Source organism: Coregonus clupeaformis, chromosome 5 (genome assembly GCF_020615455.1).
Source record: "Coregonus clupeaformis isolate EN_2021a chromosome 5, ASM2061545v1, whole genome shotgun sequence".
Taxonomy (NCBI): domain Eukaryota; kingdom Metazoa; phylum Chordata; class Actinopteri; order Salmoniformes; family Salmonidae; genus Coregonus; species Coregonus clupeaformis.
In genome coordinates this window covers 35,747,600-35,772,164 of record NC_059196.1, presented here as the reverse complement: position 1 = coordinate 35,772,164, position 24,565 = coordinate 35,747,600, and the positions used below count along the sequence as shown (strand labels likewise).

Here is a 24,565-nt window from a genome sequence, read left to right as displayed (position 1 = left end):
GTATACATTTGAGAACATTTCTAAAAACCTGTTTTTGCTTTGTCAAATCAAATCAAATTTTATTTGCCACATGCGCCGAATACAACAGGTGTAGACATTACAGTGAAATGCTTACTTACAAGCCCTTAACAAACAATGCATTTTATTTTATTTTAAGTGTTAAGTAAAAAAAGAGGAAAGCAAATAACTAAAGAGCAGCAGTAAAATAAAATAACAGTAGGGAGGCTATATACAGTGGGGTACCGGTGCAGAGTCAATGTGCGGGGGCACCGGCTAGTTGAGGTAGTTGAAGTAATATGTACATGTGGGTAGAGTTAAAGTGACTATGCATAAATAATAAACAGAGTAGCAGCAGCGTAAAAAGGATGGGGTGGGGGGGCAGTGCAAATAGTCCGGGTAGCAATGATTAGCTGTTCAGGAGTCTTATGGCTTGGGGGTAGAAGCTGTTGAGAAGTATTTTGGACCTAGACTTGGCGCTCCGGTACCGCTTGCCGTGCGGTAGCAGAGAGAACAGTCTATGACTAGGGTGGCTGGAGTCTTTGACAATTTTGAGGGACTTACTCTGACACCGCCTGGTATAGAGGTCCTGGATGGCAGGGAGCTCGGCCCCAGTGATGTACTGGGCCGTACGCACTACCCTCTGTAGTGCCTTGCGATGAGAGGCCGAGCAGTTGCCATACCAGGCTGTGATGCAACCAGTCAGGATGCTCTCGATGGTGCAGCTGTATAACTTTTTGAAGATCTGAGGACCCATGCCAAATCTTTTCAGTCTCCTGAGGGGGAATAGGCTTTGTCGTGCCCTCTTCACGACTGTCTTGGTGTGTTTTGATCATGATAGTTTGTTGGTGATGTGGACACCAAGGAACTTGAAGCTCTCAACCTGTTCCACTACAGCCCCGTCGATGAGAATGGGGGCGTGCTCAGTCCTCTTTTTTCCACAATCATCTCCTTTGTCTTGGTCACATTGAGGGAGAGGTTGTTGTCCTGGCACCACACGGCCAGGTCTCTGACCTCCTCCCTATAGGCTGTCTCATCGTTGTCGGTGATCAGGCCTACCACTGTTGTGTCGTCATTAAACTTAATGATGGTGTTGGAGTCGTGCCTGGCCATGCAGTCATGGGTGAACAGGGAGTACAGGAGGGACTGAGCACGTACCCCTGAGGAGCCCCTGTGTTGAGGATCAGCGTGGCAGATGTGTTGTTACCTACCCTTACCACCTGGGGGCGGCCCGTCAGGAAGTCCAGGATCCAGTTGCAGAGGGAGGTGTTTAGTCCCAGGATGCTTAGCTTAGTGATGAGCTTTGAGGGCACTATGGTGTTGAACACTGAGCTGTAGTCAATGAATAGCATTCTCACGTAGGTGTTCCTCTTGTCCAGGTGGGAAAGGGCAGTGTGGAGTGCAATAGAGATTGCATAATCTGTGGATCTGTTGGGGCGGTATGCAAATTGGAGTGGGTCTAGGGTTTCTGGGATAATGGTGTTGATGTGAGCCATGACCAGCCTTTCATGACCAGCACTTCATAATAATAATATGCCATTTAGCAGATGCTTTTATCCAAAGCGACTTGTGTGCATACATTTTTACGTATGGGTGGTCCCGGGGATCGAACCCACTACCCTGGCGTTACAAGCACCGTACTCTACCAGCTGAGCTACAGAGGACCACATGGCTACAGACGTGAGTGCTACGGGTCGGTAGTCATTTAGGCAGGTTATCTTAGTGTCCTTGGGCACAGGGACTTTGGTGGTCTGCTTGAAACATGTTGGTATTATAGACTCAGTCAGGCACATGTTGAAAATGTCAGTGAAGACACTTGCCAGTTGGTCAGCACATGCTCGGAGTACACATCCTGGTAATCCGTCTTGCCCTGCAGCCTTGTGAATGTTGACCTGCTTAAAAGTCTTACTCACATCGGCTACGGAGAGCGTGATCACATAGTCATCCGGAACAGCTGGGGCTCTCATGCATGCTTCAGTGTTGCTTGCCTCGAAGCGAGCATAGAAGTGATTTAGCTCGTCTGGTAGGCTCAAGTCACTGGGCAGCTCGTGGCTGTGCTTCCTTTTGTAGTCTGTAATAGTTTTCAAGCCCTGCCACATCCGACGAGTGTCAGAGCCGGTGTAGTACGATTCAATCTTAGTCCGGTATTGACTCTTTGCCTGTTTGATGGTTCGTCAGAGGGCATAGCGGGATTTCTTATAAGTGTCCGGGTTAGAGTCCCGCTCCTTGAAAGCGGCAGCTCTACCCTTTAGCTCAGTGCGGATGTTGCCTGTAATCCATGGCTTCTGGTTGGGGTATGTACGTACAGTCACTGTGGGGACAACGTCATCGATGCACTTATTGATGAAGCCAGTGACTGATGTGGTGTACTCCTCAATGCTATCTGAAGAATCCCGGAACATGTTCCAGTCTGTGCTAGTAAAACAGTCCTGTAGCTTAGCATCTGCTTCATTTGACCACTTCTTTATTGACTGAGTCACTGGTGATTCCTGCTTTAGTTTTTGCTTATAAGCAGGAATCAGGAGGATAGAGTTATGGTCAGATTTGCCAAATGGAGGGCGAGGGAGAGCTTTGTATGTGTCTCTGTGTGTGGAGTAAAGATGGTCTAGAGTTTATGTTCCTCTGGTTGCACATTTAACATGCTGGTAGAAATGAGGTAAAACAGATTTAACTTTCCCTGCATTACATTTACATTTACATTTTAGTCATTTAGCAGACGCTCTTATCCAGAGCGACTTACAGGAGCAATTAGGGTTAAGTGCCTTGCTCAAGGGCACATTTACGTCATTTAGCAGACGCTCTTATCCAGAGCGACTTACAAATTGGTGCATTCACCCTATAGCCAGTGGGATAACCACTTTACATTTATTTATTTTTTTTTATTTTTTTGGGGGGGGGGGTAGAAGGATTACTTTATCCTATCCCAGGTATTCCTTAAAGAGGTGGGGTTTCAAATGTCTCCGGAAGGTGGTGAGTGACTCCGCTGTCCTGGCGTCGTGAGGGAGCTTGTTCCACCATTGGGGTGCCAGAGCAGCGAACAGTTTTGACTGGGCTGAGCGGGAACTATGCTTCCGCAGAGGAAGGGAGCCAGCAGGCCAGAGGTGGATGAACGCAATGCCCTCGTTTGGGTGTAGGGACTGATCAGAGCCTGAAGGTACGGAGGTGCCGTTCCCTCACTGCTCCATAGGCAAGCACCATGGTCTTGTAACGGATGCGAGCTTCAACTGGAAGCCAGTGGAGTGTGCGGAGGAGGGGGGTGACGTGAGAGAACTTGGGAAGGTTGAACACCAGACGGGCTGCGGCATTCTGGATGAGTTGTAGGGGTTTAATGGCACAGGCAGGGAGGCCAGCCAACAGCGAGTTGCAGTAATCCAGACGGGAGATGACAAGTGCCTGGATTAGGACCTGTGCCGCTTCCTGTGTAAGGCAGGGTCGTACTCTCCGAATGTTGTAGAGCATGAACCTGCAGGATCGGGTCACCGCCTTGATGTTAGCGGAGAACGACAGGGTGTTGTCCAGGGTCACGCCAAGGCTCTTCGCACTCTGGGAGGAGGACACAACGGAGTTGTCAACCGTGATGGCGAGATCATGGAACGGGCAGTCCTTCCCCGGGAGGAAGAGCAGCTCCGTCTTGCCAGGGTTCAGCTTGAGGTGGTGATCCGTCATCAATACTGATATGTCTGCCAGACATGCAGAGATGCGATTCGCCACCTGGTTATCAGAAGGGGGAAAGGAGAAGATTAGTTGTGTATCGTCAGCGTAGCAATGATAGGAGAGGCCATGTGAGGATATGACAGAGCCAAGTGACTTGGTGTATAGGGAGAATAGGAGAGGGCCTAGAACTGAGCCCTGGGGGACACCAGTGGTGAGAGCACGTGGTGCCGAGACAGCTTCTCGCCACGCCACTTGGTAGGAGCGACCGGTCAGGTAGGACGCAATCCAGGAGTGAGCTGCGCCGGAGATGCCCAGCTCGGAGAGGGTGGAGAGGAGGATCTGATGGTTCACAGTATCAAAGGCAGCAGACTTGTCTAGAAGGACAAGAGCAGAGGAGAGAGAGTTAGCTTTAGCAGTGCGGAGAGCCTCCGTGACACAGAGACGAGCAGTCTCAGTTGAATGACTAGTCCTGAAACCTGACTGGTTTGGATCAAGAAGGTCATTCTGAGAGAGATAGCAAGAGAGTTGGCTAAAGACGGCACGCTCAATAGTTTTGGAAAGAAAAGAAAGAAGGGATACTGGTCTGTAGTTGTTGACATCAGTGGGATCGAGTGTTGGTTTTTTGAGAAGGGGTGCAACTCTCGCTCTCTTGAAGACGGAAGGGACATAGCCAGCGGTCAAGGATGAGTTGATCAGCGAGGTGAGGTAGGGGGAGAAGGTCACCGGAGATGGTCTGGAGAAGAGAGGAGGGGATGGGGTCAAGCGGGCAGGTTGTTGGGCGGCCTGCAGTCACAAGTCGCAGGATTTTATCTGGAGAGAGAGGGGAGAAAGAAGTCAAAGCATAGGGTAGGGCAGTGTGAGTAGGACCAGCAGTGTCATTAGACTTAACAAACGAGGATCGGATGTCGTCAACCTTCTTTTCAAAGTGGTTGACGAAGTCATCCACGAGAGAGAGAGGGGGGGGGGGGGGGATTCAGCAGGGAGGAAAATGTGGCAAAGAGCTTCCTAGGGTTAGAGGCAGATGCTTGGAATTTAGAGTGGTAGAAAGTGGCCTTAGCAGCAGAAACAGATGAAGAAAATGTAGAGAGGAGGGAGTGAAAAGATGCCAGGTCGGCAGGGAGTTTAGTTTTCTTCCATTTCCGCTCCGCTGCCCGGAGCTCTGTTCTGTGAGCTCGCAATGAGTCATCAAGCCACGGAGCTGGAGGGGAGGACCGAGCCGGCCGGGAGGATAGGGGACACAGAGAGTCAAAGGATGCAGAAAGGGGAGGAGAGGAGGGTTGAGGAGGCAGAATCAGGAGATTGGAGGGAGAAGGATTGAGCAGAGGGAAGAGATGATAGGATGGAAGAGGAGAGAGTAGTGGGAGAGAGAGAGCGAAGGTTGCGGCGGCGCATTACCATCTGTGTAGGGGCAGAGTGAGTAGTGTTGGAGGAGAGCGAGAGAGAAAAGGAAACAAAGTAGTGGTCGGAGACATGGAGGGGAGTTGCAGTGAGATTAGTAGAAGAGCAGCATCTAGTAAAGATGAGGTCAAGCGTATTGCCTGCCTTGTGAGTAGGGGGGACGGTGAGAGGGTGAGGTCAAAAGAGGAGAGGAGTGGAAAGAAGGAGGCAGAGAGAAATGAGTCAAATGTAGACGTAGGGAGGTTGAAATCCCCCAAAACTGTGAGGGGTGAGCCATCCTCAGGAAAGGAACTTATCAAGGCGTCAAGCTCATTGATGAACTCTCCAAGGGAACCTGGAGGGCGATAGATGACAAGGATATTAAGCTTAAATGGGCTAGTGACTGTGACAGCATGGAATTCAAATGAGGAGATAGACAGATGGGTTAGGGGAAAAATTGAGAATGTCCACTTGGGAGAGATGAGGATTCCTGTGCCACACACCCCTCTGACCAGATGCTCTCGGGGTATGCGAGAACACATGGTCAGACGAGGAGAGAGCAGTAGGAGTAGCAGTGTTTTCAGTGGTAATCCATGTTTCCGTCAGCGCCAGGAAGTCGAGGGACTGGAGGTTAGCATAGGCTGGGATGAAGTCAGCTTTGTTGGCAGCAGAACGGCAGTTCCAGAGGCTGCCTGAGACCTGGAACTCCAGGTGTGGGGTGCGTGCAGGGACCACCAGGTTAGAGAGGCAGCAGCCACGCGGTGTGAGGCGTTTGTGTAGCCTGTGCGGAGAGGAGAGAACAGGGATAGGCAGAGGCATAGTTGACAGGCTGTAGCAAATGGCTACAATAATGCAGAGGAGATCGGAATGAAATGAACTAAACATCTGGGAAAGGAGAGAGCAGGGCCTCCCTCACCAAAACTTCACCTCAGAAACTATAATTGTTTCACTGAACCACCCGAACAAAAACTCTCCCAACTTCCACTTTTAGAAATTAGAATTGTTGTGAACTACAGCGGTTCAATGTTTCAAGGAATAGACTCAACTTACTTTATTCAGCTAGCTAACTATGACACCATAGCTAACTAGCATGCTAGCATCCAATAACACACAGTTTAGCACCAATACTTGGTTACAACAAACCACCAATAGTGTGTTAACACACTAAACAGATAATTCGTGTCCGTGTCTAGTTCCTTTCATAACGCAGCAATAATTAAACGTTGGCTAGCTAGCACAAATATATTGTATTTAGCTGCTACAGTACAGTTAGCTGGTCGTGTTGGCTAGCTAGCAATGGCTACTGTGTTGACTTTGTTTGAAAAACGGCTAGCTAGCTAGCTTCGTATACACCCGGCACCGCCGAAAACAATGCTAACCTACAATAACTACCCACAACAGCCCACGATGCCTAACTATGACACCATAGCTAACTAGCATGCTAGCATCCAATAACACACAGTTTAGCACCAATACTTGGTTACAACAAACTACCAATAGTGTGTTAACACACTAAACAGATAATTCGTGTCCGTGTCTAGTTCCTTTCATAACGCAGCAAAAATTTAACGTTGGCTAGCTAGCACAAATATATTGTATTTAGCTGCTACAGTACAGTTAGCGGGTCGTGTTGGCTAGCTAGCAATGGCTACTGTGTTGACTTTGTTTGAAAAACGGCTAGCTAGCTAGCTTCGTGCTGCGGGCCTACCTACAATACCTAACTACAATCTAAATACATAATTAAGCCTTACTCGACAAAGCCCAAGCTATGTATAAAGCCAAACTTACCCGACGCCAGCTGACATTTGTCTTCTGCAATCAGTAGGTGTAATTAAGTACAGTAGCTACTAACTACCTAACGTTGATGGCTCAGATAATGAGGTTAGAAAAACGGCTGAATGGTAGGTAGCTAGCTGGCTTAATTACAGGTACTCTTAAGCGTGAAATAACATTGGAAACAACTCTCCACCGTTGCTAAACGTTACCAGTAGCTACCCGCTAGCTAGCTAGCCTCGTGCTTCGCCGGGCTCCGTTGTAAACAATACTTACCTACAATAATTACCTACAGAAACCTACAATAACTACCTAAATAACTACCTAAATAAACTACCTACAATACCTAACTACAACTACCTACCTACAATCTAAATACATGGTTTAAGCTTTACTCAACACCATATAAGAAGCCAAGCTTACCTCCTGCTAGAGAAAACACAACCTCTCCCGACCACAGCTACTCCAGCTACAGGAGTATTAAAGTCCCCGGCCACTAGGAGCGCTGCCTCTGGATGAGCGTTTTCCTGTTTGCTTATGGCCTTATACAGCTCGTTGAGTGCGGTCTTAGTGCCAGCATCGGTTTGTGGTGGTAAATAGACAGCTATGAAAAATATTGATGAAAACTCTCTTGGTAAATAGTGTGGTCTACAGCTTATCATAAGATACTCTACCTCAGACGAGCAAAACTTCAAGACTTCCTTAGTATTTGATTTTGTTCACCAGCTGTTGTTTACAAATATACACAGACCGCCACCCCTTGTCTTACCGGAGTCAGTCGTTCTATCCTGCCGATGTAGCGTATAGCCCGCTAGCTGTATGTTATCCATGTCGTTCAGCCACGACTCGGTGAAACATAAGATATTACAGTTTTTAATGTCCCGTTGGTAGGATAACCTTGATCTTAGGTCGTCCATTTTGTTTTCCAATGATTGAAGATTGGCTAATAGGATTGATGGGAGCGGCAGTTTACTCGCTCGCCGTCGGATCCTTACAAGGCACCCCGACCTACGTCCACGATATCTCCGTCTCTTTCTCATGCGAATGACGGGGATTTGGGCATTGTCGGGTGTCTGTAGGATATCCTTCGCGTCCGGTTCGTTGAAGAAAACATATTTGTCCAATACGAGGTGAGTAATCGCTGTCCTGATATCCAGAAGCTCTTTTTGGTTATAAGAGACGATGGCAGAAACATTATGTACAGAATAAATTACAAATAACGTGAAAAAACACACATAATAGTACAATTGGTTAGAGGGCTGTAAAACGGAAGCCATCTGCTCCGGCGGCATTCATCATTGTGGGGTGTTGTGTGTAGATTAATGATGATTTATTTTAGTTTGAATCCGTTTTAGAATAAGGCTGTAACAAAATGTGGAAAAGGTCAAGGGGTCTGAATACTTTCCGAATGCACTGTAATTATACCAACAGGTTACTTTAACAGACATTTATCTTGGTTGTATTGCAGCTTTCAGGACGAGCACCCTTAATATCGAGGAGGCGCTGAATCACATACAAGGCACCTTGACCTTGAGTTCCTATACCAGACAATCTTCCACCCCCAACAGGTCAGAATGTCTGCTATAATAGCATTCATACACTGTTTACAACTACTATGTGTACTAGTAGTGTACTTGAAACCCCACCTCTTTAAGGAATACCTGGGATAGGATAAAGTAATCCTTCTACCCCCCCTTCCCCCCCCCAAAAAAAAATTTATAAAAAAATACATATTGTAAAGTGATTGTCCCACTGGCTATAAGGTGAATGCACCAATTTCTAAGTCGCTCTGGATAAGAGCGTCTGCTAAATGACGTAAATGTAAATGTAAATGTAGTAAGAAATGAATATTCCAGCATATATAAACATGTATAACCATTACCCTATGAACACATAAACGATTATAAAGGCTTTATAAACATTTAATGGCTTATTTATTAACGTTATTACACCAACTGCATGTCACCATCTGCATATTTCTCCAGGCTTTTTATATGTGGGGAAAAAAAGTATTTAGTCAGCCACCAATTGTGCAAGTTCTCCCACTTAAAAAGATGAGAGAGGCCTGTAATTTTCATCATAGGTACACGTCAACTATGACAGACAAAATTAGAAATAAAAATCCAGAAAATCACATTGTAGGATTTTTAATGAATTTATTTGCAAATTATGGTGGAAAATAAGTATTTGGTCAATAACAAAAGTTTCTCAATTGTGATATACCCTTTGTTGGCAATGACACAGGTCAAACGTTTTCTGTAAGTCTTCACAAGGTTTTCACACACTGTTGCTGGTATTTTGGCCCATTCCTCCATGCAGATCTCCTCTAGAGCAGTGATGTTTTGGGGCTGTCGCTGGGCAACACAGACTTTCAACTCCCTCCAAAGATTTTCTATGGGGTTGAGATCTGGAGACTGGCTAGGCCACTCCAGGACCTTGAAATGCTTCTTACGAAGCCACTCCTTCGTTGCCCGGGCGGTGTGTTTGGGATCATTGTCATGCTGAAAGACCCAGCCACGTTTCATCTTCAATGCCCTTGCTGATGGAAGGAGGTTTCACTCAAAATCTCACGATACATGGCCCCATTCATTCTTTCCTTTACACGGATCAGTCGTCCTGGTCCCTTTGCAGAAAAATAGCCCCAAAGCATGATGTTTCCACCCCCATGCTTCACAGTAGGTATGGTGTTATTTGGATGCAACTCAGCATTCTTTGTCCTCCAAACACAACGAGTTGAGTTTTTACCAAAAAGTTATATTTTGGTTTCATCTGACCATATGACATTCTCCCAATCCTCTTCTGGATCATCCAAATGCACTCTAGCAAACTTCAGACGGGCCTGGACATGTACTGGCTTAAGCAGGGGGACACGCCTGGCACTGCAGGATTTGAGTCCCTGGCGGCGTAGTGTGTTACTGATGGTAGGCTTTGTTACTTTGGTCCCAGCTCTCTGCAGGTCATTCACTAGATCCCCCCGTGTGGTTCTGGGATTTTTGATCACCGTTCTTGTGATCATTTTGACCCCACGGGGTGAGATCTTGCGTGGAGCCCCAGATCGAGGGAGATTATCAGTGGTCTTGTATGTCTTCCATTTCCTAATAATTGCTCCCACAGTTGATTTCTTCAAACCAAGCTGCTTACCTATTGCAGATTCAGTCTTCCCAGCCTGGTGCAGGTCTACAATTTTGTTTCTGGTGTCCTTTGACAGCTCTTTGGTCTTGGCCATAGTGGAGTTTGGAGTGTGACTGTTTGAGGTTGTGGACAGGTGTCTTTTATACTGATAACAAGTTCAAACAGGTGCCATTAATACAGGTAACGAGTGGAGGACAGAGGAGCCTCTTAAAGAAGAAGTTACAGGTCTGTGAGAGCCAGAAATCTTGCTTGTTTGTAGGTGACCAAATACTTATTTTCCACCATAATTTGCAAATATATTCATTAAAAATCCTACAATGTGATTTTCTGGAATTTTTTTCTCATTCTGTCTGTCATAGTTGACGTGTACCTATGATGAAAATTACAGGCCTCTCTCATCTTTTTAAGTGGGAGAACTTGCACAATTGGTGGCTGACTAAATACTTTTTTTCCCCACTGTATGTGTGATCTTCTAGCCTGAGTCCCTGTCTGTTTGTGCTATAATACCACAGACTCCTTGTCACTCATTGTCATGTTTGGCTTGGCAATGGCAGCAATGGAGTTGGCAAGAGCACAAACTGATCTGGAAAAAGCTTAACAACACTATAGTTTACAGACATTTATATGAATTAACGTTATTATACCAACTACATATCTCCATCAGCATGTTTCTCTGGTCAATCCTCTGGTTTAAAAACAGGAGCTGCACTTCATCCCCTAAGCCTCCCCCGACACCCAGCCCGTCGCTCCACCAGAGGACCCTGTCTGCCGTGGAGGCCTACAGCAAACTGATGCAGGACAGGACCCTCAGCAGCTTTAAGAACAGGCTACTTTTCCCCAACCAGCTGCAGGACGCTCAGCTGAGGGACAGGGACCAGCTGCAGGACACACAGCTGAGGGACAGGGACAGGGAGAGGGATGAGCTGCAGGACACACAGCCGAGGGACAGGGACAGGGAGAGGGACCAGCTGCAGGACACACAGCCGAGGGACAGGGACAGGGAGAGGGATGAGCTGCAGGACACACAGCTGAGGGACAGGGAGATGGACAGGGTCTTCCTCAACCTGCTGCAGGACACACAGCTGAGGGACAGGGAGACCTGTAGCAGTCCACAGGTAGGCTTTGTCGGTCATCTAGGCCAGTGGTTTTCAAGCCTCTGCTCGGGAACCCCTCAGCTCTTCCATGTATTTATTCTATTCCAAAGCTAGCACGCCTGATTCAGCTTGTCAACTGATCATCAAGCCCTTGACTAGTGAGTCCGGTGTGGTAGTTCAGGGCTACAACAACATGGTGAAACGTCTGGGGGTCTCAGACGAGAGGGCTGAGAACAACTAATCTAGGCCACACAGAGAGTCTGGTTCTGATGTGACACATGGTGAAAATCTCATATCTGTTGTTTACCATCCTTATCTCAAATGTTGGCGGGAAAGTATTCAGACCCCTTGACTTTTTCCACATTTTGTTACGTTACAGCCTTATTCTAAAATTGATTAAATCGTTTTTTTCCTCATCATTCTACACACAATACCCCATAATGACAAAGTGAAAACAGTGTTGTAGAAATGTTTGCTAATTTATTAAAAATAGAAAAATTAAAATATGACATTTACATAAGTATTCAGACCCTTTACTCAGTACTTAGTTGAAGCACCTTTGGCAGCGATTACAGCCTCAAGTCTTCTTGGGTATGACGCTACAAGCTTGGCACACCTGTATTTGGGGAGTTTTTTCCATTCTTCTCTGCAGATCCTCTCAAGCTCTGTCAGGTTGGATGGGGAGCGTCGCTGCACAGCTATTTTCAGGTCTCTCCAGAGATGTTAGATCGGATTCAAGTCCGGGCTCTGGCTGGGCCACACAAGGACATTCAGAGACTTGTCCCGAAGCCACTCCTGCGTTGTCTTGGCTTTGTGCCCCAGTCTGAGGTCCTGAGCGCTCTGGAGCAGGTTTTCATCAAGGATCTCTCTGTATTTTGCTCCTTTCATCTTTCCCTCGACCCTGACTAGTCTCCCAGTCCCTGCCGCTGAAAAACATTCCCACAGCATGATGCTGCCACCACCATGCTTCACCATAGGGATGGTGCCAAGTTTCCTCCAGACGTGACGCTCGGCATTCAGGCCAAAACCGAATCTTGTTTCTCATGGTCTGAGAGTCCTTTAGGTGCCTTTTGGCAAACTCCAAGCGGGCTGTTATGTGCCTTTTACTGAGGAGTGGCTTCCATCTGGCCACTACCATAAAGGCCTAATTGGTGGAGTCCTGCAGAGATGGTTGTCCTTCTGGAAGGTTCTCCCATCTCCACAGAGGAACTCTGGAGCTCTGTCAGAGTGACCATCGGGTTCTTGGTCACCTCCCTGACCAAGGCCCTACTCCCCCGATTGCTCAGTTTGGCCGGGCGGCCAGCTCTAGGAAGAGTCTTGGTGGTTCCAAAGTTCTTCCATTAAAGAATGATGGAGGCCACTGTGTTCCTGGGGACCTTCAATGCTGCAGAATTTTTTTGGTACCTTTCACCAGATCTGTGCCTCGACACAATCCTGTCTCGGAGCGCTACGGACAATTCCTTCGACCTCATGGCTTGGTTTTTTGCTCTGACATGCACTGTCAACTGTGGGACCTTTTATAGACAGGTGTGTGCCTTTCCAAATCATGTCCAATCAATTGAATTTACCACATATGGACTCCAATCAAGTTGTAGAAACATCTCTGATCAATGGAAACAGGATGCACCTGAGCTCAATTTTGAGTCTCATAGCAAAGGGTGTGAATACTTATGTAAATAAGATATTTCAGTTTTTATTTTTAATACATTTGCAAAAATTTATAAAAACCTGTTTTCGCTTTGTCGTTATGGGGTATTGTGTGTAGATTGATGAGAATTTAGAATAAGGCTGTAACGTAACTAAATGTGGAAAAAGTCAAGGGGTCTGAGTACTTTCCGAATGCACTGTATGTCTGGAGAAGCACATACTTTCGTATTAATGAACATTTAAATCATGCAAACTACCCATATGTATTCTAAAGCTTACAGTACATATCTCCATTACATTTGTAGCCTATATCAATGAGTTGTTTCAATTAAAAAAGCTAACCGCTACGTCTCTTCTCTCTGGCTGTGAAAGTGTTGCTGTGGAGGTGAAAAAGGTCCTGTAGTGTAACGTTAGCCCTGTAGTGTAACGTTAGCCCTTTAGTGTAACGTTAGCCCTGTAGTGTAACGTTAGCCCTGTAGTGTAACGTTAGCCCTTTAGTGTAACGTTAGCCCTTTAGTGTAACGTTAGCCCTGTAGTGTAACGTTAGCCCTGTAGTGTAACGTTAGCCCTTTAGTGTAACGTTAGCCCTGTAGTGTAACGTTAGCCCTGTAGTGTAACGTTAGCCCTGTAGTGTAACGTTAGCCCTTTAGTGTAACGTTAGCCCTTTAGTGTAACGTTAGCCCTGTAGTGTAACGTTTGCCCTGTAGTGTAACGTTAGCCCTTTAGTGTAACGTTAGCCCTGTAGTGTAACGTTAGCCCTTTAGCGTAACGTTAGCCCTTTAGTGTAACGCTAGCCCTGTAGCGTAACGTTAGCCCTTTAGTGTAACGTTAGCCCTGTAGTGTAACGTTAGCCCTGTAGTGTAACGTTAGCCCTGTAGTGTAACGTTAGCCCTGTAGTGTAACGTTAGCCCTTTAGTGTAATGTTAGCCCTTTAGTGTAACGTTAGCCCTGTAGTGTAACGTTAGCCCTTTAGTGTAACGTTAGCCCTGTAGTGTAACGTTAGCCCTGTAGTGTAACGTTAGCCCTTTAGTGTAACGTTAGCCCTTTAGTGTAACGTTAGCTCTTTAGCGTAACGTTAGCCCTTTAGTGTAACGTTAGCCCTTTAGTGTAACGTTAGCCCTGTAGTGTAACGTTAGCCCTTTAGCGTAACGTTAGTCCTTTAGCATAACGTTAGCCCTTTAGCGTAACGTTAGCCCTTTAGTGTAACGTTAGCCCTTTAGCGTAACGTTAGCCCTGTAGCGTAACGTTAGCCCTGTAGTGTAACGTTAGCCCTGTAGCGTAACGTTAGCCCTGTAGCTGCTACTGCCTGGACTTGCTTCAGAATCACCAGACTGAGCAAACAGACAGAGGCCCTTTTTAGATGGCAGACTGTCCCCTCTGAGCACTCACACACACACACACACACACACACACACACACACACACACACACATGAATGTTACCGATGTCTGTGCGTGGGTCCAGTGGCACTAGATACTTGAGATGCACTACATGACCAAAAGTATGTGGACACCTGCTTGTCAAACATCTCCTTCCAAAATCATGCGCATTAGTATCCACTCTTCTGGGAAGGCTTTCCACTAGATGTTGGAACATTGCTGCGGGGGACTTTCTTCCATTCAGCCACAAGAGCATTAGTGAGGTCGGGCACTGATGTTGGGCGATTAGGCCTGGCTCGCAGTCGGTGTTCCCAATTCATCCCAAAGGTGTTCGATGGGGTTGAGGTCAGGGCTCTGTGCAGGCCAGTCCAGTTCTTCCATACCGATCTTGACAAACCATTTCTGTATAATCCTCGCTTTGTGCACGGGGGCATTGTCATGCTGAAATAGGAAAGGACCTTCCCCAAACTGTAGCCACAAAGTAAAAAAAAAAAAAAAGTATTTATTTTTTTGGGAAGTTGGAAGCACATAATTGTCTAGAATGTCATTGTATGCTGTAGCGTTAAGATTTCCCGTCACTGGAACTAAGGGGCCTAGCCCGAACCATGAAAAACAGCCCCATACCATTATTCCTCCTCCACCAAACTTTACAGTTGGCACTATGCATTGGGGCAGGTAGCGTTCTCCTTCCTTCTGCCAAACCCAGATTCGTCCGTCGGACTGCCAGATGGTGAAGCGTGATTCATCACTCCAGAGAAAGCGTTTCCACTGCTCCGGAGTCCAATGGCGGTGAGCTTTACACCTCTCCAGCCGACGCTTGGCATTGCACATGGTGATCTTAGGCTTGTGTGCGGCTGCTCTGCCATGGAAACCCATTTCATGAAGCTCCCGACTAACAGTTATTGTGCTGACGTTGCTTCCAGAGGCAGTTTGGAACTCGGTAGTGAGTGTTGCAACCGAGGACAGACGATTTTTAGGTGCTAAAAGTCACTGAACTCTTCAGTAAGGCCATTCTACTGCCAATGTTTATCTATGGAGATTGCATGGCTGCGTGCTCGATTTTGTACACCTGTCAGCAACGGGTGTGACTGAAATAGCCGAATCCACTAATTTGAAGTGGTGTCCACATACTTTCGTATATATGGTGTAGCTATGCACATTATTAATGATATCCTACCATCATGACATTCATCACTTGTTGAATTAATGCATCTCTTCTATTCCTGTTGAATTAATGCATCTCTTCTATTCCTGTTGAATTAATGCATCTCTTCTCTTGTTGAATTTAATGCTTCTCAGAGGAACACATTGAAAATAAGTGTTTTTATGCTTACATCAGTCATCCTCTGGGGTTCTTGATACTTTTAAATAGTTTTTATCTGTACGAATAGTTTTACCTAAATATCAATGAATCAACCAATAAAACTATCTCTTCTGTATTCCAGCATCATAATGTGAACGAAGTCACTGAGTCAGAGAGCCTGTCCAGTCTGGATAGCTTGGAGATGGAGGACACAACACAGAGAGTCCAGAAACACCCCAATGGTCCATCCACTGACTTGTCCTTTTGTCCACCAACAAAGAGTTTCCTAAGTGGTAACCTCCTACTCCAACAGGGCAAAGCTGATGCTAGCCCTCAACCCCCCAGACCAAGGCAGACAGAGGAGTCTGTAGAAGACTTTAACAGTAGGCTGCACCAGCTCTCACAGGCCACTGGGTGGCAGAGTTGTACAGCCCATTCATCATCTCAGAGTAACACTGTAACCCAGTCCCCACTCCTCAGTGTCAGTCACCACAGCCTGCTAACTCTGAGTGGGATTATAGATACGTCCTCAATACGTCCATATAACGGTGACCCTGACGAAAGGGAAAGTAATCTGAGGGGGGACCACAGAGTCTCAGCGGTCGCAGCGTGCTCCGAGGCTTCTACCCCAGACAAAACGCAGCTGGAGTTCACCTCTTGTCTGACCCCAGAGGGAAAGTTAGAATTTAGGCAGCAGGTGAGAAATCAGGAGGACAAGTATTCCAAACATCCGTCGGCGACCCAGGTCCTTCTGCCTGGGAAAACCTGCAGCCACAAAGACCTTCTGTGTGAAGCCCCCTCCTCAAACCCTGATCATATCCTCAGTTATAACACTAAGAGTAGCTCAGGGGCCCGAGAGGACTCCGCCACCGTTCAGCCAACAGGGAGCACACACCACCAGTCACACAGGAACAAACCCAGTGGAGAAGATGCCACGAACAACCTCAACAAAGGGTCCAACTCTGAGCCCAAAGCCGGGAGGTCTAAGAACACAGACCCTCTCAGTCAGACATTGGGTCATTGTAATATCAGGTCTGACTTCCCTAAAGGCCTGAAGAGCCTGCAGGTGGAAGGGACACCAACACACCGCACAGACACGCCGCCACCTCCTCCACCTGCAGCTGCTGTCAGCACAGCCACAGGTCACCCTAAAGGCACTGACGTCAGATCTATAAAGGGAATTCTTAAAAAGCAATCAAAATACGGAGTGTCGGGAGGAAACGCTAGCTGTAGTATGTACAACACCGGGCGTTTAATATTCACCAAGCAATTCACCATGTCCATCAGAGATAGTGTGGAACTGACCAGAACGAAAGTCAAGGACGCAGAGGGCAACAAGACGGTCAACAAGAAGATACGCTGGTTTGACGAGGTCAATCTGGAAGGAGAGGAGGAGATGAACAGAAATCTGATGGAACAGAATCCTATAACAAACAACAAGTGTGTTTCTGGGTGTCCACTACCTCCACATAAACAACAGTCAGCATCATCAGACCACCAACAGGGTCAGGACCAGACAGTGGCCACCACCACCCCCCCTCTAGCCTCCACCGGCTATCACTTTACCAAGCAGGCCTGGGCAGATGTCAGGGTCCAGGAGAGCAGGCTGCAGGGGCACCAGGAGGCCAGGGAGGTCAGGGTCCAGGAGAGCAGGCTGCAGGGGCACCAGGAGGCCAGGGAGGTCAGGGTCCAGCGAGGGAGCAGCGGGAGGACCGGGTGCCCCAGGGTCCCCAGGAGAGTGAGATCTGCCAGGGCAGGGATGGATCCTGTTTCGTCCCGCTCCAGGAAAGGCACGGTCATCAGACCCCAGTCTGCTACCGAGGCCAGCAGCCACGTGGCCCGGGTGACCCACGGGAAGGTCATGGTGCCTCGCCCCCCTCCCCGCACTGAAACCATTGAGCCTAACACACACAAAGGAGAGGCTGCAGAGCCTTACAACATGGATCACTCTGACACCGCCAAGACTCCTTACAACATGGATCAGTCTAATGATACCACCAAGACTCCTTACAGCATGGATCACTCTGACACCACCAAGACTCCTTACAACATGGATCACGCTGACACCACCAAGACTCCGTACAACATGGATCACTCTAATGACACCACCAAGACTCCTTACAACATGGATCACTCTAATGACACCACCAAGACTCCTTACAACATGGATAAGTCTAACTCTGCTGCTACTAAAGCAGGTCTTCCTGTAGAGCAGGCTTTGTGTAATAAGGACACCCTGGACAGCTTCGCCCCGTCCCAGACCTGTACGCATGTCATTAGGGCAGATAGCGGTGTTGTTTCCAACCCATCCAAGGCCACCCCCATGTCAGGCCAGCAGGACGCCCAGGGAGGGGCTGCCAGACGGGGGCTGCTGTACCATGAGAAAGGCCTCTGTCTGGACCGTACTCCCACAGACGAGGAGATCTCCCAGCTCTGGCATGGAGTCCGTAGTGCCTTAGCCACCAAGGACGGTAATGTACTATACTGTAGATTGATCAGAATGTCCGGTCCTCACATCTCTAATGCATGTGTTGTTGTCACCAGTTGAGAAGGACGTATCGTGGAAATGACCACCTGAAGTCAATATTAAATGAATCATTCTTTATTATCAGCAAGCTGGTGAGGTTCCAACCAACCCAATGCACCATAGTACACGTCGGTCAGGAGCTCCCCCGGGGCAGTCCCGTTAGTTCGCTTATATACTGCTGACACAGACAAGTTAGATTTTCATGATTTAGCTTATTCATTATTCATAATTAATTCATCATTAACGTTTGGTTCATGCATGTGACCGACCAATACCTCACGAGGCTTCTTCTCTCCAAGCTGAGACCTTGAAACTGAGATACCCCTTTTGGTTCCCGAGCAATGTTCTGGGCGTACTGCCAAATTGCTTATACTGATAGTGAGGATTCCTCCCAGGCATGATCAATCAGTCACTTGCATGAACCCAGTCGAATTGGTTATTAGAAAAGCACGAACATAAAATGTTCCTTCACAGACATTAATGTTCATGTCATTCAAATTAGATTAACTTTATCACAGTGAGCTTGTTGTGTAGTTTGAGCTTTGAAGTTTTACGGCATAGTTAGTAGGGATGTGCATCTCTCCTTTCATGAACGATTCGATACGCATCTAGATACAGGGCTCTGATATGATTCAGGAACAATACATTTTAGTTTGAAACGATTCGATTTGATTAGGGGAACGAGTTGATTCGATACGATTCAATGCAATATTTTTTTTGGCATGAACACATTCATTTTCCATTTTAAATTCATATCTGCTAGTGATGGGAGCTCAGGAGCTGAGCCTCTCTGAGATGAATCTGTCTGAAATGACTTCTGAGTGGCCCTCTGTGTGTGTGTGTCAGTGTCAATGGTGTGTGTAGGCACCTGAGCTGAGCCATAGGGCAGACTGAGCATGTACCACCCCACTATCAGATTAGGGGTGGAGGCAATTTCTGCTTTTTGTCACCCCCACTTTTTATCTGACATCACCATCAACCACTGATGAATTTGTCATTTTTGCAGATTAAACATATTTTGAGCTAGTACTATGTCAATATTTATCTTTAGAAATTAGCATGGCATTTAAGACTATTAATATAATGCAGCTTTGAATTTTACCCCCGTCTCCGAAGAGAATGGTTTAGACTGGTTGGTAGATTATGGAGCGCTTCTCCTGACCAATGAATGAATGAATGGACCAATGCGCAGCTGTCCTTTATATAATTACCCTGTCCATGTAATGGCCCAATAAACTGAGTGTTTAAAGTACAACGACCAAAACAATGTCTTATGGTGAACCTGAACAATCTAAATACAAATGGTATAATGGAAAATCCCAATCGGCAGTTGGGTGTGAACTGCATCCACTCTGTTAGGCTACAAACACAATTTTCTACAGCTTATTTGGTAACAATGACCCAGCAAATTACATTGGTTGTCACTCAGCTAATAAAGCCTATGATTTGACATTGCGAAAGCCATTTTACAAGCATCTGAATGCAAATGTGCGAATAACCTATTAGAACAGCAGACTGGTCCAAACAGAACATATCACAGATTTACTTTTACTATGTTACGTCTAGTCTGAGACCAGGCTGGAAGGAGAGGAAACATCAATTCAATCACAACAGATTTGTATTTATTAAGGATCCCCATTAGTTCCTGTCAAGGCAGCAGCTACTCTTCCTGGGGTTTATTATGGATCCCCATTAGTTCCTGCCAAGGCAGCAGCTACTCTTCCTGGGGTTTATTATGGATCCCCATTAGTTCCTGCCAAGGCAGCAGCTACTCTTCCTGGGGTTTATTATGGATCCCCATTAGTTCCTGCCAAGGCAGCAGCTACTCTTCCTGGGGTTTATTATGGATCCCCATTAGTTCCTGCCAAGGCAGCAGCTACTCTTCCTGGGGTTTATTTTGTATCGCTGAATCATTCCATCTCTAATAGTTAGTTATTTTATATTGTATGTACTTTATGACTGATGTCATCCACCTGCTATTGGAAATATATTTCAAACTGCTCATTTTTTACATAGAAAGTACTGAGGACCCAGTGACCTAAAGCCTCCCCACCTTGTGCTGCAGGCTAGTTCAACAGAAACCCTTTGACGGGACTGTACTTTCTTTGTGTGCCTGCCAGTTTGTAACTTCGTTTGAGATTCTTTAGGTATAAACATTTTTCTTAGGAAAGCTACTTCTTAAGTTGAATCGATACGCTGTGTTTTCATTGCCCCCCCCGTACCACTCACCACCACCACACGGGATTACAACGCCGGTGAAATGGATCTATATAATGGGGGAAATGTCGTTCTTTTTGGGCCACATCATGTTTTTGTATTGAGAGGAACTTCAGGTTTTTCATAACAGAATCTGGAGCAGGGAAACTAGTAACCTCTGGAAATGAGGACTGTTGAAATGAATGACTATTTTGTCTTTTTTTGGGGGGGGGGGTGTATGTAATCGACTTAGGTGACCGTAAAACTGTCCCGCCTCAAGCCCGTGCCAACCTATCTCGCGTTACTATCAACGGGGACAGCCTGATCAACGGAGTCAAAGCCGTCACTACGATGGGAGGCTTCTTCCTCTCCCCGCCCAATGGTAAGAAGGTCAAAGAAGATTTAGCTTAGGTTGCGTCTCAAATGGCACCCTATTCCCTACATTGTGCACTAGCTTTGACCAGGACCAATAGGGCCCTATATATAGTGCATTCGGAAAGTATTCAGACCCCCTTCCCTGTATTTTGGGAGAAATCGGGGGAGAAGGGCCTTGGTCAGGGAGGTGACCAAGAACCCGATGGTCACTCTGACAGAGCTCCAAAGTTCCTCTGTGGAGATGGGAGAACCTTCCAGAAGGACAACCATCTCTGCAGCACTCCACCAATCAGGCCTTTATGTTAGAGTGGCCAGACGGAAGCCACTCCTCAGTAAAAGGCACATGACAGCCCGCTTGGAGTTTGCCAAAAGGCACCTAAAGGACTCTCAGACCATGAGAAACAAGATTCTCTGGTCTGATGAAACCAAGATTGAACTCTTTGGCCTGAATGCCAAGCGTCACGTCTGGAGGAAACCTGGCACCATCCCTACGGTGAAGCATGGTGGTGGCAGCATCATGCTGTGGGGATGTTTTTCAGCAGCAGGGACTGGGAGCCTAGTCAGGATCGAGGCAAAGATGAACGGAGCAAAGTACAGAGAGATCCTTGATGAAAACCTGCTCCAGAGCGCTCAGGACCTCAGACTGGGGTGAAGGTTCACCTTCCAACAGGACAACGACCCTAAGCACACAGCCAAGACAACACAGGGGTGGCTTCGGGACAAGTCTCAGAATGTCCTTGTGTGGCCCAGCCAGAGCCTGGACTTGAACCCGATCGAACATCTCTGGAGAGACCTGAAAATAGCTGTGCAGCGATGCTCCCCATCCAACCTGACAGAGCTTGAGAGGATCTGCAGAGAAGAATGGGAGAAACTCCCCAAATACAGGTGTGCCAAGCTTGTAGCGTCATACCCAAGAAGACTCGAGGCTGTAATCGCTGCCAAAGGTGCTTCAACAAACTACTGAGTAAAGGGTCTGAATACTTATGTAAATTTGATATTTCCGTTTTTTTATGTTTTATACATTTCAAAACATTTCTAAAAACCTGTTTTCGCTTTGTCATTATGGGATATTGTGGTAGATTGATGAGGGGGGAAAAAACGATTTAATCAATTTTAGAATAAGGCTGTAACGTAACAATGTGGAAAAGTCAAAGGGTCTGAATACTTTCCGAATGTAGTGTACAGGGTCAGGGATGGGTAACTCCAGTCCTCAGGGGCCGGAGTGGTGTCACACCTTTCCCCCATCCCTAGCAAACACAGCTGATTAAACTAATTGCATTCTAAAATGAAGACGTCAGGTGTGTTAGCTGGGGCTGGGGTAAAATTGTGACACCAATCAAACCTCGCAATATTATTTGTCTGTGAAAGAACGCCATTTAGAAGTAATCTTCTAAACGTTCCATAAAAGGGAAATCATTTTTTTGGCGGCATATCTTTTTAATAACGTAATGTCAGAGAGTAGACCATGCATTAGGGCGAACCTTCTGTTGTCATACTAATTAAGGGGGTGCTGTACGAGTGTGTAATGCGTTGAATATCCCAACTCCCCCTGAGTCGCCCGCAGGGAGTGGGGCCATGGCCAGGGTCACCATTGTCCAGCATCCCTGGAGCATTTGGGGTTAAGTGCCTTGCTCAAGGGCACAGCGAAAGATCTTTCAACGTGTCGGCTCTGTGATTCGAACCAGCAACCTTTCAGTTTCTGGCCCAACGCTCTAACCTCGAGGCTACCTGCCGTCCCGTAGATCTTCCCTATGATTCTGAAGAAATGTGAATGACTTGACCTGTAGTTACCCAACATTGCACACATTTGACACTGATACCTGAAATTCTATTGTATTTATTGTTGCCTCTATGACAATGCAATTTTCTTAAAATAAACATCATTATGGAACATCTGATTATACCTCATTTGTAGTAAATGCACATGTATTTAGCATGATTCTATATTATTGTGATCAGGCAGGAGCGTGGTGAGGAGACAGCCCCAGGAGAGCAGTGGTGGTGGGGCCAGGAGGAGAGGAACACCTGGCTCAGGGAACAGAAGGCTGCCTCTACCCTCCCAGTCTCAGGTACGTGAATACAGGCACATTGCAGTTGGAGTGCGAATAATCGCTGATCTACAAATCACCATCCAACCCAAATAACTACTCATTATGTGACCAAGATTGCTCAAACTGATCCCCTTAAACACTCAGGCTGGTTGCTACCCTCCTAATCTCAGTCGCAGGTAGGCTACATGCTAGTTGTATATGACAGTTGAGGTAGGCTACATGCTAGTTGTATATGACAGTTGAGGTAGGCTACATGCTAGTTGTATATGACAGTTGAGGTAGGCTACATGCTAGTTGTATATGACAGTTGAGGTAGGCTACATGCTAGTTGTATATGACAGTTGAGGTAGGCTACATGCTAGTTGTATATGACAGTTCAGGTAGGCTACATGCTAGTTGTATATGACAGTTCAGGTAGGCTACATGCTAGTTGTATATGACAGTTCAGGTAGGCTACATGCTAGTTGTATATGACAGTTCAGGTAGGCTACATGCTAGTTGTATATGACAGTTCAGGTAGGCTACATGCTAGTTGTATATGACAGTTCAGGTAGGCTACATGCTAGTTGTATATGACAGTTCAGGTAGCTACATGCTAGTTGTATATGACAGTTCAGGTAGGCTACATGCTAGTTGTATATGACAGTTGAGGTAGGCTACATGCTAGTTGTATATGACAGTTCAGGTAGGCTACATGCTAGTTTTATATGACAGTTCAGGTAGGCTACATGCTAGTTGTATATGACAGTTCAGGTAGGCTACATGCTAGTTGTATATGACAGTTCAGGTAGCTACATGCTAGTTGTATATGACAGTTCAGGTAGGCTACATGCGTTGTATATGACAGTTCAGGTAGGCTACATGCTAGTTGTATATGACAGTTCAGGTAGGCTACATGCTAGTTGTATATGACAGTTCAGGTAGGCTACATGCTAGTTGTATATGACAGTTCAGGTAGGCTACATGCTAGTTGTATATGACAGTTCAGGTAGGCTACATGCTAGTTGTATATGACAGTTCAGGTAGGCTACATGCTAGTTGTATATGACAGTTCAGGTAGGCTACATGCTAGTTGTATATGACAGTTGAGGTAGGCTACATGCTAGTTGTATATGACAGTTCAGGTAGGCTACATGCTAGTTGTATATGACAGTTGAGGTAGGCTACATGCTAGTTGTATATGACAGTTCAGGTAGGCTACATGCTAGTTGTATATGACAGTTGAGGTAGGCTACATGCTAGTTGTATATGACAGTTCAGGTAGGCTACATGCTAGTTGTATATGACAGTTCAGTGGGCAGGGCATTATGGGGTAGCTAAGATCCTACTGTGAACACAGGGTGTTTTAGAACCTGTTGCGTTTGTTTCGCAATTCATCTGAGTCCCGTCAATATGTCAATTGACTGGGAAGGCAGGGACTGTGAATGGGGGTCTGTATTGTCAGTTAGGCCTGTGTTTCTTGATAGACCAGAGTGACTGGTGTAGTGTGTGTTCTGCTGTATAGAAAAACCGGAGGTGAGTCATGTTTCTTAGTTACGACACTTAGTAGTTAATCCATTAGGTAGTGTATACAGTAGCCTATAAAACCGCTTGCAAGTGTCGTAAATGTGTCATTACAATGTTTCTCTTGTATGCATAGAATGAAATAGAATACAATCCCTTCATTATGCAGACAGAATCTGATGTAAGTGCAGATTGTCTTCGTGTCTTGTTTGTTTTGTTTTCCACAGGCCACGGTGCTGATAACAGCATTACACAGCAAACATGACCTGGCACATCAACACCAAGGTATAGGATATAGTGTGAATCTATAGGTAATGTCTGTATGAGTAGTGTGAATCTATAGGTAATGTCTGTATGAGTAGTGTGTATCTATAGGTAATGTCTGTATGAGTAGTGTGTATCTATAGGTAATGTCTGTATGAGTAGTGTGAATCTATAGGTAATGTCTGTATGAGTAGTGTGAATCTATAGGTAATGTCTGTATGAGTAGTGTGTATCTATAGGTAATGTCTGTATGAGTAGTGTGTATCTATAGGTAATGTCTGTATGAGTAGTGT

The 24,565-nt window shown here is 46.3% G+C and overlaps 1 protein-coding gene across 2 annotated transcripts in view; it reads left to right on the top strand.

Annotated features, from left to right (window-relative positions):
• The window catches only part of cep126 (centrosomal protein 126), a 42,746-nt gene that overhangs the window by 9,869 nt on the left and 8,312 nt on the right, over positions 1-24,565 (top strand). The window contains exons 4-9 of one of the 2 annotated variants that reach the window (XM_041876699.2): positions 8,270-8,369; positions 10,634-11,048; positions 15,499-17,827; positions 20,333-20,461; positions 22,414-22,523; positions 24,236-24,293. In XM_041876699.2, the coding sequence (XP_041732633.1) occupies positions 8,270-8,369; positions 10,634-11,048; positions 15,499-17,827; positions 20,333-20,461; positions 22,414-22,523; positions 24,236-24,293 (3,141 nt within the window). The remainder of the gene's footprint in view (positions 1-8,269; positions 8,370-10,633; positions 11,049-15,498; positions 17,828-20,332; positions 20,462-22,413; positions 22,524-24,235; positions 24,294-24,565) is intronic. The other variant, XM_041876700.2, reaches the window with a different exon arrangement.